This window comes from Lampetra fluviatilis, chromosome 50 (genome assembly GCF_964198595.1).
Source record: "Lampetra fluviatilis chromosome 50, kcLamFluv1.1, whole genome shotgun sequence".
In the NCBI taxonomy this organism is placed as follows: Eukaryota; Metazoa; Chordata; class Hyperoartia; order Petromyzontiformes; family Petromyzontidae; genus Lampetra; species Lampetra fluviatilis.
The window spans coordinates 8,664,357-8,678,226 of record NC_136324.1 but is presented as its reverse complement, the minus strand read 5'-3'; the positions used below and the strand labels follow the sequence as shown (position 1 = coordinate 8,678,226).

At 46.8% G+C, this 13,870-nt stretch overlaps 1 protein-coding gene across 3 annotated transcripts in view; it reads right to left on the bottom strand.

Moving 5' to 3' along the window:
- LOC144948689 (uncharacterized) overlaps positions 1-13,870 on the bottom strand; it is a 91,755-nt gene that overhangs the window by 28,144 nt on the left and 49,741 nt on the right. For all 3 annotated transcript variants that reach the window (XM_078878342.1, XM_078878343.1, XM_078878344.1), the window contains exons 6-11: positions 10,961-11,079; positions 8,622-8,838; positions 4,733-4,872; positions 2,302-2,428; positions 941-976; positions 14-144 (exon numbers count right to left, since the gene is read on the bottom strand). In XM_078878342.1, coding sequence (XP_078734468.1) covers positions 14-144; positions 941-976; positions 2,302-2,428; positions 4,733-4,872; positions 8,622-8,838; positions 10,961-11,079 — 770 coding nt within the window. The remainder of the gene's footprint in view (positions 1-13; positions 145-940; positions 977-2,301; positions 2,429-4,732; positions 4,873-8,621; positions 8,839-10,960; positions 11,080-13,870) is intronic.

The following is a 13,870-nucleotide window of genomic DNA, read 5'->3' as shown; positions in this document are numbered from 1 at the left end:
CGTGGATGCTCACACTCCGGCCCTGACGCGGATGGAAGCGACGCTCCCGGGAGAGTCTTCCCCGAATACTCCGCCCAGCGTCGAAATCTCCAAAAACGCCTCCTTCTGCTGCCCTTCAAAATTCGGCTTCTCGTACAAAATCACCTGAGAGAGGCAACAGGCGAAGGTCAAAGTTCACCTTTCTCAAATGAACAAACCAAGAAATACTCAACACATTCGTCAACAGCGCTGCCCAACAAGGAAATGTATTGTATGTAGAGTTATGTATTTGGCGACGTTTCGGGCATTGGCTCTTCTTCACAGTGGCGAGACGTTAACTACCTCGCCTGGTTTACAATAGATTGTGGGTTCAATCCCGACCCTGACGCCTGTATATTTGGAGTTTGCGTGTTCTCCCCGTGGTTGCGTCGATTTTTCTCGGGGTCCTCCAGTTTTTCCCACCACATTTAGCAACGCGCGTTTAGAGCATTTGGCTGCTCTAAAGGTCCACGTGATATGCCACTTCGTTAAACTAGTATTAGTGACCAGGTGGCTTCTAAAAAAGAGCTATATCGCTCAGTGGACCTTACCTGGTAAAATAAAAAAAGTAGTTTTCACAAATAGTTTACAGGCTATTGCCTGAAACGTTGTCTATGTGGGCACTGAGCCACAGACCACTGATGGGTAAGGAGCACCTAAAGTGTGAAATGTGCGCACTTCTGACTAGCACGGTTGGCTACGTATGGTGCGAAATAATTTCTAACATACATACGTGTTACAATATTATTTTGTTTCCCATGGCGGTTAATTCAAAATCTGGAAAATGTTACGTTTAGCTGCAACCTAGACTGTGCCAAGTGCTTCAGTAAGAAGAAGAAGAATAAGACATTGAATGTGTTTCAATGCTCAATGAAGCCATCATGTCACAGGGTGTTGAAGAATAGTAACAGTGACACCATACCTTTGCTTCATTCGGCCTCTCCACTTTGATTTCTCCCTGTAATAAAATCAAACAAAACAATTAATGTTAAGAGTCATTCACGACATGTACTCGTTCTACAAAAGAGGCATTGGGTGCTACAATCATTTCAGAAGAGCTCAGACCTCAAGTGTTTTTTTTACGTTTTTGTCATTTCCTTAAGTAAAATGTTGGTGTCAAAGGTCAGTTTGATGATTACTGCATAGTTCAGCAACTTGATTTCTTTAGATTTATTCTAATACGAATGTTGGGTCTATATCAGGCTAATATGCAAATTACGCTTAATCTGCATTTATTTAGATAAAGGATTTCATCGATGGCAGTCATGAAAATTCCACATTCTTATTGTGAGAACCCATTTTTGCATAGAAACAACCACCACTGACTTATGACTAAATGGCGAAGCCTCACCCGGTGGTACAAGCTTTGCCAGCCCTAGAGTTTTGACAACGATGGGACCGAGTTGACCTGAACACGATTATGACTCTCCATCTCATGAACAGGAGTGCTGTGCTGCTTTACTACCTTAAAACATAATTCCAAATATTCTCAATGTGACCTGATCAGTCGAGTGATCAACCGATAACAAACAAATTCAATGCATTCGTCAATAACACTGCCTTAAAGGGAAAATAAAAACATGATAGGTCACATTTTCGGCAATTGCCCTTCTTCATATGATATGTCATCTATTATTCAACGGTTTTACTTAACTCGATTCCTGTGTTGCGGTCAAATTTTGTTGTTATTTGGTGCCGTCCATAAATGACGTCACGCGATTTTGGACGATTTTTGGCCCCCCCTCCTCGTCACACGGCGTCACAAAAAGTCAGACCTCCCCTCAAATATGATGCCACAAAGCTCTGCCCCCCCCCCCCCAAAAAAAAATAAAACATGCTTCAAATCGCTTTAAACTATTGTCATTGTAGTGCGTATTTAATGTGGCGCTGCACTCTGATGTTGTAGGAGAAAACATTTATTAAAAAGTATATTTAATTAAGTTGAACGTGTTGTCTATTTCTATTCAAAGTTGCGCATTTTGATGTGACGTCACATTTCTCAAACCCCCTTCCCTCGTCACACATCATCACAAATGTCTGACCTCCCCCCCCCCCCCCCCAGGTGCGTGACGTTATTTATGGACGACCCCTTCATCCTTATGCACCTCTGCCAACGCAGTAGCAATATATAGGTCGTTTGTTTATTTTTTTTAAAGAACTGATAATAAGTACAGTATTCAACTATTTAAATGATCGGATATCCCGGGTCTAGCCAAGATAAGCTCCTCCAGTCACTATGTTCGGCGGAGGGCTGTGGACCGCACCACTAACGAGAGGCCCTACCATTTTGAGGGGCCGCAGAGATCCTATGCGAGGCTGGATCCCATCCCAACAATCCATCGTGGGGTATTCCCCAGGCTCAAGGATGCTGATGAGCTCCATGTAGTGGAATCCCAGGTACAGCAGCCACCTGAGATGGGAGAAGCAGCCAGGAATAACAAAGTGTTATCGTCAGCACGAACATTTTTGCGGGAGTTATCATATGTGGCTGTCAGATATGGCTGGCGGCAGTTCTGAGGTCAGAGAGCTGAGCTGGCACTGCTGGGGGCCCTTGGGTTTGAATCCAGGCAGCTGCCTGTGACAAAACCAGGTTCTCGAGTGTTCCAGAGTTGATGGTCTCAGCCCGGTTACCAATGACTGCACAAACACAGCATGGTTCTTCACTTAATCCATTCCCGTTCCGAGACAAGTATACCCACTCTGCAAGTTGCAGAGTGGGTATTCCGTTCACCGCTGAATCTCGGAACGAGCAAGCGGTTAGCATTCATTTTGTTTAGAGATGCGTAGCACCGTCGTTTTTAAAGACATTGTACTCACTGCAGAGAACCATAGTGATATGACGGCCCTCTACGATAGCTGGTGCCAAACTGTCCCACACCCGCTCCCGCATGGCCTTGTCGGAGTCTCGGTACGTATTTCTTCCTCCGATTCCATTCGAATGACGTACGCGTACGTCATCGGAATGGGAAATCTTAATTGGGCTAAATTCAAGCTCTGAGCAAAAAAAACGTGATTTGACTGTCATTCGCTGAACATTACTCTCAGTTGCAGGGCGAGTAGGAAAGTGTGTGGACCAGAGGTCACTGAAAGGGATTTCAAATGTTCTTCTGTGGTATTTGCTTATGTGGACTGTTCTCTAACACGAAGTGTTGCACTGTTCTGCGCCAGTTCCGAGTGGATTGTTTGTCTCCTAACATGACCCCACTAGCAGAAGCTGGATACAATGGGGAACAAAGACAGTGTAAAAGACAACATCTGGGCATGCAGACATTGGAAGATTACGCGTGATTCCTCTATTGCACATCTGGAGTACAGAGACTCGGAGGTAGGGTTGTTGGACCGTGATCAGATGGTGACCACGTGATATGCCCACCTGTACAGCAACAAGTGCGCTTATTCACGATTTGAAAAGCAAGTGGGGTTCTTAATCCATGTGTGTGGTATTCATCTACCCCTTGCATGTTGCAGCGCGTGTCGCTGACCTACTTGGTGCCGATGGTTCATCTGGGCTTCTTTTTCTACCACACTCTTTGGTTTTTTCGGTAAAGTCACGTAGGTGACAACAAAATGAAATAGAAATAAAACTAAATTAAATCACGACGTTCCGGAAACAACACAAGCATCCGTCATCAGGTGTGACTGCTGTGTTGTTTCCGAAACGTCATGATTTTATTTAGTTGTTTTATTTTGTTTTCACCTACGTGACTTGACTGAAAAAAACCAAAGAATATGGATCCTTGCAGTCACGAAAACTTCAAATCTAGAATAATTGTTCTACCCTTCAGTAATAACGCTTGCCAGTTTGGTTTGGGTGTTCTCTCGCATAATAAACCGCGCAATCCTGCACAGCAGACTACCCCACCTCCAAGGTCTGCTGTTATAGCATCCTCACAGATATCTATCAGATCCTTTTTACAAATATCCATAATACAGGAGGTATTAGGATGTTCAAACATCAAATAGACACCAATTTCAAGGCATCAAGTCTGCAATAATTAGAAATGGTTGTGCTAAAACGTGCAAATATGATTTGATAATGTATGCATTGTTCTTTAAACTGATCGGCCTACGTCAGAGACAGCCTCCTTCATGGCCTTGTCTCAGCAGTGTTGGACCAGTGAACACCAAAATGTGAAGATCACAAGGCCAATGCAAGTATCAAAGCACTAACAGCTTGGGTTGAGCAGTTAAATTCATAGGATGCAGGGGGGGAGCTGTGGAATAGTGGTTAGCGCACTGCACTATGAACCTGTAAATCTAATAGTGATGAAAGGAATTGAACTCCTGGGCATGGCTACCATCAGTGGCGAGTGATATATGAAGCAGTCCTAGCCCCTCCACCTGCCCCCCCCACTCCTCGCCAACCCATACTGACCAGCATGGTGAAGTAAGGTCAAAGAACCTCCCCCGGATCAACAGAGCATGAGGAGGCCTTAATCCAGCAGTAGATTGACAATGCACTGTCAATCATTATTATTTTAACATGATGCACAGTGGTTCTTCGAATTAAAATTATCACAATTTATGAATCATGGTGAGTCTACCCGAAGTTCCACAAGAGGGGTCTGTGCTGTGGAGAGATGTTGGGAAGTCACATGGTGTGGGGATTGTGTTGTAGTTGTAGCGTGACGTCGCGGCTTTTGAACGTGGCTGCTGATCTCAGACACGAGGTCTGCCGTCGTTACTTCATTGAATCTCGGACAACGAAACCCACACGCCAGAGTTGACAATGATGGAGGAGACGGTCGGCTGCATTCCGTAAACTTCCACCTTCTCCGCGTCGTCGCACACGATGATGTCTGTCCCCCGGAACTCCTCCTCCGAGAAGAGCACGATCTCCGGCATGGAGTGGTCCTGTGGCAGGGGGAGGAATAGAGACAGAGATACCTTTTATATAGTTTTTTTATTTTGCCAGGTAAAGCCCAACTGAGCTATACAGCTCTTTTTTCAGAAGCAACCTGGCTATCACAAATGATAGTTCAACGAAGTGGCTTATCACGTGGATATTTTTAGCAGCCAAATACTCTAAATGCGTGTTTATTCTAAATGTGGAGGGGAAAACCTGGAGCGCCCGGAGGACAAATCCACGCGACCACGGGGAGAACATGCAAACTCCAAATATACAGGGGTCAGGGTCGAACCCACAACCTCCTGTATACCAGGCAAAGGAGTTAACATCTTGCCTGCCTCCTCGCCTGCCCACTCATCTGTCATTGATGACCCAAAGGAAGAGGGGGAGGATGGGTCGACCTCCTTCTAACAAACCCTTCACCCATCATCTCATTGTCATCATCATCGTGAACTTCTACCCTAAATGTAAACGGTATGTAAAGTTAATTTGATGTATATTTATGTTTATTTTTTTGTATGTGTAATGTACTGTATTTTATTCGTGTGTAGAGAATAAACAGGCAACTTAGTTAAGCTATGACGAGTCTGGCCGTGGCCGTGGCTCCCCTAACCCCCTATTTCCCATAAGCCCCTGCACTTTACCAACCACGCATTTGCCTACTTCGGCCTTTGCCAGGAATCTAACTCCACCACCCATGGCGGTTGGTGAGGGATTGCTGTACACGTGAGCTGGCACTTTTAACTGGACGGTTGTCTGCTGCTTCACGCACATGCCTGCCGTTGCCCCCTCTCTCCAGTTTCCGTGTGGTAACCTGAGCCACGTGGCTCACAGCTGACAAAAATCCCACCCTCGCTTGACAGGAGAGTGACACACACACACTCTGAATCACAATAGCAGTCGGAGAGAACAATAAACATTCTATCTGGGATTTAATCTAATTTTTTACATTCACGCCCGGTTCATATCTGATCGAAATGGGTTTTGCGGAAATCTCTGCAGTATCAAGATTAAAACGCAACACGCATTCTCAAACAATCATAATGCTGCACGAGGATGCCGACCGAAAAAGAATTACAATATGTGTTGGCACTCCGATGGAATGTGAAACCACACCTTCTGCATTGAGACAGATAAGAGGTATGGAGGGATAGTCTCCTGCCTTGCCCAATGAATGCCCTTTCTTTTTCAAAAGAAAAAAAACTTTTCAAGAGAAAAACCACTCGACAATGAATGCCTCGATTGTCAGTTACGGAATGGCTGTAATGAACATTGTACAACGTACAAAGATACTTACAGGTAAAGGTGTGACTGCACAATGCTCACGTCACTTTTGACAAGGGGGACTTCTCACTTCAAAGCAGAGGGGCACGGCAGCATTTTACAAGGTTGGGGTGGGGGGTGTCCGACTCGCAAGCGTTTCCCAGTGGTTATTGGTTAAGATTGTGGTGCCACGGGCCCACAGGAGTCGCGGGTAACGAGGGCTGCGGTGATGCCGGGGGTTCTGCGGCACTATGTGATTCCAACAAAACCCGCGCAACTACTGCTGTCGACTAGGCACTGAGGCTGCTGTTTATGCGCGACTGCTTATCTAAAATAGCACAGGTTTTTTGGGGGGTTAGCTCGTGTAAATATAAATGTGTCGTTAAACCACCTGATGCAGCCAATGAGTAATGGTTTGTCACGTAAACAGAACATGCCGACTCGTTACGAGTATGGCACACCGGTGTTGGAGAGCAAATCCACAACATTTACCATCTGATTTACAAATCAGATTTGCTCTCCAACACACTGGTGTGCCATACTCGTAACGAATTGGCATGTTCTGTTTATGTGACAAACCTTACTAATTGGCTGTGTAAGGTGGTGGCGAGTTTTTAACGACACATTCATATTTACGCGATCTACTCCATTTTTAAAAAAAAATATTATGTATAGTTTGCGAAAGACTACGTGTTAAACTTCCTATCTAAAAATGGAACCTTTTAACTGATGCAACGACGCATGCCTGTGATCCATATTTTACCTAAAGAGTTGGTGGTCTCCCTACGAAACACTCACCTGCAGGGCAATGAGGGAGTCTTACTTGAAAAATGTGCAGCTACTAGGACATCTGACCACTTTCAACGGTGCTATTCCCCCCGTGTGTCCAGGACATCTCCGGGCACTCAAGTGTCTTTCTCCCCACGAAATACGTGAACGTTAACAAACTGGCTCAAATTCCTCGAGCAAGGCCTTCCTGCAGAAAGAGTCTTTATGTTCTGCCAAGACCATTTGGTTAAACAAAAAAAGCATTGTTCTTGTATACCCCCCTTCCCCCTGATCCAATCTTATCCAGACTGTGCTATCATCATCAATCACCATCGTCATGTCGGGAGATGAAAATCTATTGGGATATCTTACAGAGTGGTGGGATGGCTCGTAGAGGCGGATACCAATGATAGCTACCTCCGATATGCCTTAAAGTGACCTCTGAACCACACAGCACCATCCCACCCGCTCTACATATGAGAGTAACATTCGTAGCATGACATTCAATGCATTTGGGCGCCACAGTGGCGAGATGTAAATGACCTTGCCTGCTATGCAAGAGCTCGTGGGTTTGATCCCGACTCTGACACCTGTATATTTGACGCCTGAGTTTGCATGTTCTCCCCATGGTCATGCGGATTTTCCTCTGGGTCCTCCGGTTTTTATTCCACATTTAAATCATGCCTTTAGAGTATTTGGCTGCTATCAATCTCCACATGATAAGCCACTTCGTTGAGAAATTATTTGTAGCCAGGGCGCTTCTGAAAATGAGCTGTTTAGCTCAGTGGGCCTTACCTGGTAAAATAACAAAGTTTAGTTTGAGTTAGTATTTTTTTCCATTTATTCTCAGAGCTGAAATTCAACCAAATTAAGGACCAAATGATCCTTATGGCGGTACCCCAGGGTTCCCAATAATACAAAATGGCCGAGGCAATTATACATTTTATTTCTGGGACACTATTTTTTCTAGGGGTGTACTTAACTCCACAATCAATCCGAAATCAGTGCAACTCCACAATGTCGAAATGCAGCGAGGACGATTGCGCTGAAACCCTGAAGGCTCGTATGCACCATAGTGGTGCATCGTGCACAGCTCGTCGAGATGAGTCGATTGCCACATTGCCGACCATCAACAGACTAAAAATGACTGCATCACGGTCATTATGCGAGAGCCGGGGTACCGCCATAAGGTTCAAATGTAATGTGATGGCTTATTTGTGTTTAGTCAGTGGTAACCATGACGAGACCATCACCTCGTTACACTTCAGAACTCGGTTTAATCACAGGCAGCTGCCTGGATTCAAACCCAGGATCTCAGCGCTGTCTGCCCAGCACTTTCACCTCTGAGCAACCCTATCCACCTCTGAAATCGTGTTACTGCTAAGAAACGTGAATAGTTGGGACCTGCAATCGAGTATAACTATCTGTATAAATTGACCTTACTTTGGCAGCAGTGAATTACGGAAGCCTCGGATTATCACGGTTGGCTAAGTACGGTGTGAAAGAAGCCTGCATGTCGAAACCGGTCTAAGAGATTGCTCGTATATGAATCAATGCCGTTGAAATGATGCACTCCCAGAAGGGCGTGGGGCCGATAGGGTTGTGCGAAAGAATACTGTTGTTTTGTTTGTGGAGAGACATATACGTTAAGAAGACAGTGCGCTTATCCATTTCGTTGTTTATATTCTCCGCGACGACACGAACGATCGTTTCACGTCATTACTTTGACGACGCGCTTGATGGACCCAATGACGATCTTCGGCTCCTTGGGCTCGCCATCCTCCTCCGCCTTGCCCTGATCGATCCTCCCCGCCATGGGCCCACCCACAAACCCTTGCTCCTCTGCAAGCATCTCCCCCCACGGATCCGTCATCTCTTCCTCTCCCTCCTCCAGCGCGAAGCACTCACCCGTGAAGCCCGGCTCGCGATACACAAGCCACCTGCAGCACACAGAAAAAAAACTCAATACAATGGTCCCCCATATAGCCTTAACAGACTGTTGGGGCAAGTGCTGTTAGCGAGTAGCACCTATGAAGGCCGGAATGGCAAACGAGGGGGGTGGGTGGCCAGCACTAAGCCCAACCGCCTTTGTCTCCTCAGTGGCGATGTGTACACATCACACCAGGTACTCATTTGAGAATGAGTCGACCTAGGGAAGGCCCAGGACTGGTTCGGATAATCGTCACTGGTGTTGGCCATGAGCAGGAATCGAACTGGGGTTGCCGGGTTCGTAGCGCAGCGCGCTAACCGCTACACTACCGCTCCACCTGCAGCGCACACACACAAATATCCCCCGTATAACCTTTAACATAATTGTTGGGGCAAGTGCTGTTAGCGAGCACTTATGAAGGACAGTATGGCAGAAAATAGGGTGGGTGGCTAAAACCACGCTTCGGCTGCCTTTGTTTCCGCCAGTTTGTTGATGTATACACTCTGCAGCAGGTACTCATTTAAGGCCGACCTGCCCTCGGGGATGCCCAGGACCGATTCAAATATTTGACACTGTTACGAGCGCAATTTCTTAACTTAGGAACGCACGTGGTGAAAAACGGACTATTAGGTAATGCCGCACTGTACTTGCATAGCGCGCAATACTGAGCCCAATTGTGAGGACCTACCTACCGAATGAGGATCTGATGCAGCTGAAACATCAATCTGGGGGAAGAGGCTGATGAAACGGTACCCCCATCGCGAATATTAAATGGCGTTTACTGCTACAAGGAGCTGAAGAAGACAGATTTTTTAAAGTTTTGCAATCAAGCCAGAAGGTCCGGAGGAGAGCACAAAAGAGGGGCAGCCTCTGCTGGTGAACCGTCCTGTGGCTCCAGCTTCATCGTCAGATGAAGAGGCAGCTGATGCCGCTCCTTTGTCTGCGGAACTCCATCACTGGTCACCCCCAAGGGGCATCGATCAGCAAACTCCTCGACCATCTCTGGTAAGTTTATTAGAATTATTTGTATTTATTATTCGTTAAAATGTAAAAATGTATGTTAACATATAACCATATGCTTTTTTGTACACTTCATGACAAGAAGTCATGCATTTTTTTTTTCACCATAAATATTGGCTCGGAACGCAACTCCTGATTTTAACATTATGTCTATGGGAAATTATAGTTCGCTTTAAGTTATGTCGAGTTAAGTAGCATTTCCCAAAGACGCATTCCCTTATACACAGCGGGAGATTCCTGTAATGGCCTAGTTCTGATTGCTTTAAACATTCATTAAAAAAGTCTTGAATGAAATTGCCAATATACGTTTTGATATTAGTGAACCCAGCTTGAGCATTTTTACCTTTTTTTCTTTTCCCTGGAGTCTTTCAGCTCAGTTACCCCGTCGATACCATTTGAGTAATCTGCTTTGGTGCTGCAGGTCTCAGACCCATGTGCTGCAGGGGACCTCCGCCTCAACCTGGACGCTCTCTCCTCGCCAGCGGGAGTCCAGCGCTTGCCCCGGGTTGCCCCTCATAGGGGAAACCCAATGGGGCAACCCAATGGGGCAACCCAGTGGGCAACCCAGTGGGCCAACCCAGTGGGCAACCCAGTGGGGAAACCCAGTGGGCAACCCAGTGGGCAACCCAGTGGGGAAACCCAGTGGGGTAACCCAATGGGGCAAACCAGTGGTTGCCACTGCCGCCATTCTCTGTGGCTTATTTTTTATTTTACATTAATGTATTTACTGTTGTGCCAAATATGCGTAGGCAAGGTCGCGAAAACACTGCGAATGCGGGTCCGCTGGCCTTAATTCCAGCCCGCAATCGTGGCACTCTTAGGCGCGTACACGTGGCCATGTTGTCCTGAAAAGAACTGCCAGCGCTAAAATGGGAAGAAGGCGAGTCCGAGTGGGTGCGCCTCGCACAGACCACGGAATTGAGAGAGGCTCGGCACGTTTCAGCGTCGCGGGCTGCGCGAAGTCTCGCCGTTCCGGTGGAGTGGAGTGTGGTTGTACGGTGCCCCCCCCAACCTCAAAAAGGTTGGGGAACAAAACCGTGGCCCCACTGTGGCTTAGGGCAACGAGCGCGCGGGCACGCGAGTGGTGAGTGCGTGGGGTTTTAACAGCTCACCCGCCTCGCACCACCCTCAGCGAGATGGTGGCGGGGAGATCCCACGGTGTCGCGTCAGCAACGTCCGTGAACAGCTCAATCTTCTTGCCGGTAAAGCCCGGCTCGTAGAAAATCACCATCTGCAGCAACAAGGGCAGAAACTTCAGTAAAACAAAGGAAAAAGGGCAGGCGTGCGATTCTTTATTTTGCCACCGATGGCTTGAAGGGCTGAAACTGAACACTGGCCCAATGGATGGATGTGTGTGTATATTGTGGGGATAGCGCGCTGCAATACGAACCCGGCAACCGGGGTTCGATTCTCGCTCCGAGCCAACACCAAGTGACGATTATCTGAATGGCCCTGGGCCTCCCCTAGGTCGACTCAGCCTCAAATGAGTACCTGAGCAGTGTGTAAAAACATCACCAATGGGGATACAAAAGCGGTCGAGCGTGGTGCTGGCCACCTCCGTGTGACGTGCCGGCCTTCATAGGTGCTCACTAACAGCACTTGCCCCAACAGTCTGTTAAGGGTTAACGGGGGATCTTTGTCTTTTGCATGTATGTTGAACTTCTTTGTAACCGTACGTAACCAACCATGCTAATCAGAGGTGCAGGGTGGGGGAAGGACAACACAAACTAAACACAACATGTCTTGGTTGAGCTGGGAGCACCCACACTTTGTACCCCACCCCGCACGACCTGGATGATCGACCAGATTTCATTACGTTTGTAGACGTGCCACTACCTGTTTGCTATGTATGCGTAAGTCGGTAAAGCCTGTATAGCCATGCTAATGAGACGTTTCATCTCAAGGGATTTTCCAGTTGATGTAAATCATTAAATAAAATAATGCGTAGGCATACCCCATTTGATATATATTATTAAATAAAATAACCGTGGCGTTCCCATTCAAAGTGCTTTCCACTATGAAATGGCCTGACACGTGAATTCCTGCCCTTCCTATCCAGTGGGGTGTGCATGTTATTACGCAAGGAACTAAGACGAAAGAGAATGTAACTTGGAAAGGGGCCCAGATTAAGGGCGAGGTGGGGATAGTATTCGTGTTAGGGTAGGACAAGTTGTCACGGAAGGCTGGCTAGTTTTGTAGCATTATCAGTAGGTTTGGCTCCTGCATTCCACTCAAAAACGATGTGTTTTTTTCTAACATGCTATTGCCCCAATTGAGCGTGGGTCATTCACGTTTTGTCTGCTTTTCATTACTTGTGTTCACGGGGCACTACCTGTTATTTATAAAACATTTACAGCGAGTAAGATTGCATAACTCATCAGCGATGCAATGAGGTGGCACCTGTAGGATACAGCACGGCAAGCAGATTTCTGACAAGCTCTCTGCCTAGAACAGGATTGCAATCCTACAGGCTGCAGGTAGGTAATAGCCCACAACTTAATACGGCCACATGACGCCTGCCACTCAAAACTGCTTGTAAACAATATTTATCCATTACTGCGAACATCCTAATATGGACTAATTGGGTACGAGAGAGGTAAGTTTTCTACTTGGCAATGCTGTTTCAACATATATCATGCTCATTCACCTGTTGCCTATCAAAATGGTTGCGAGTAAAATGTGAACGCACACAGCCCTAGAAGGATCAAAGTTCAGCGTCCACTACTACTTTGTGGCCATGCCAAAGGTAGTATTTAAAGGTCCTCTTCGGCCCCCAACAATGAAAAGGTTCCCCGGCACTGGCCTGGTGTCTACGTGTGCTCCCATCACACACGTGGGCCTCGTCCAGGGCACTCGAGCTTATCCCAAAATGCATGAAAAAAAGTTTTCTTCAAATGTACAGTTTATTACAAAATGCATAAAACAATTGTCATATGTCTAAAACAAAATGAGCCGGTGGGCCCGTGGAGGACGTTAATGCGTGGGCGTAGAAACAATCACAGGTGCAGTGTTTTGACACGTTGACAATGTGAGCAGCAAGAGTGCGGAGCAGCAGCGCTCAGAAGAGGGTGGCGGACGACTGAAGCTCAGCAAGTTGCCAGAGCGGCCAACACAGGTAGTGCGTTAGTCAATCACTTCAGTCAACCCTTAACACCTGGGGGCCTATTCCCGTGAGCTGCCAGCGAACCTACGACCATTCACGTGGTCTTAAATTGTACGTAGCCTGGCACAAGCTATGTGGTGATGTCACCGCCGCATAGTGGTGAATAATGGCTGTTGCTGTGTGAACGTAGGCGTTTCTGTGTGTATTTGTGTATACGTGCCTGTATGAATGTAAGTCTACGTGTAGTTTGCGCGTGTGTATGTATGTGTGTCTATACATTGTGTATTTGGCTCCTGAAGGGACGCTACTCAGCAGTTGGAGGCACTTGCACTCCAACAACAACGGAGGGTGGAGGAGTGACGCTCACAACGAGCGTACCGCCGGTTAGCTAAAACACAGAAATTTCGGACAGTGAGGCGTACAGGTGGCGGGTGCATCTGCCAATCATCTCAATCAGTCAACTCATAGCACCTGGGTCTGTCTCATGACCAGCGAGCTTAACGTGGTCTAAAAGTGCACCTAGCCTGGCAAAAGCATCACGGTGATGTCATGGCCACTTTGTGGCGAATGGCAGCTATTGCTGTGTAGTGTATGCATCTGTGTGTGGGCTGTTTTGGGGGCACTTCAACAGCGAAATGTCATGGTCATGTAGGAGTACAGTATCGTATAAAAAATTAATACGGTGGCTCAGTCAAGATTAATTTCGGCTTACTACTAACAAAGCTTTTAAGAATTATGAAAGAAAACCTGAGTGACTCACCCATATACGCGAGTAATGCGGTATTGGCATTTCAGAAGCAACCACAACCCACACTGAGCTGTCCTTAGATCCTGACGCCAACTCAACCGATCTTCTGCACTTCCAAGACCTAAATGTGCAGCCCTGCAATTGCTTGCTTATTCCACTGCTGGAGGAAAG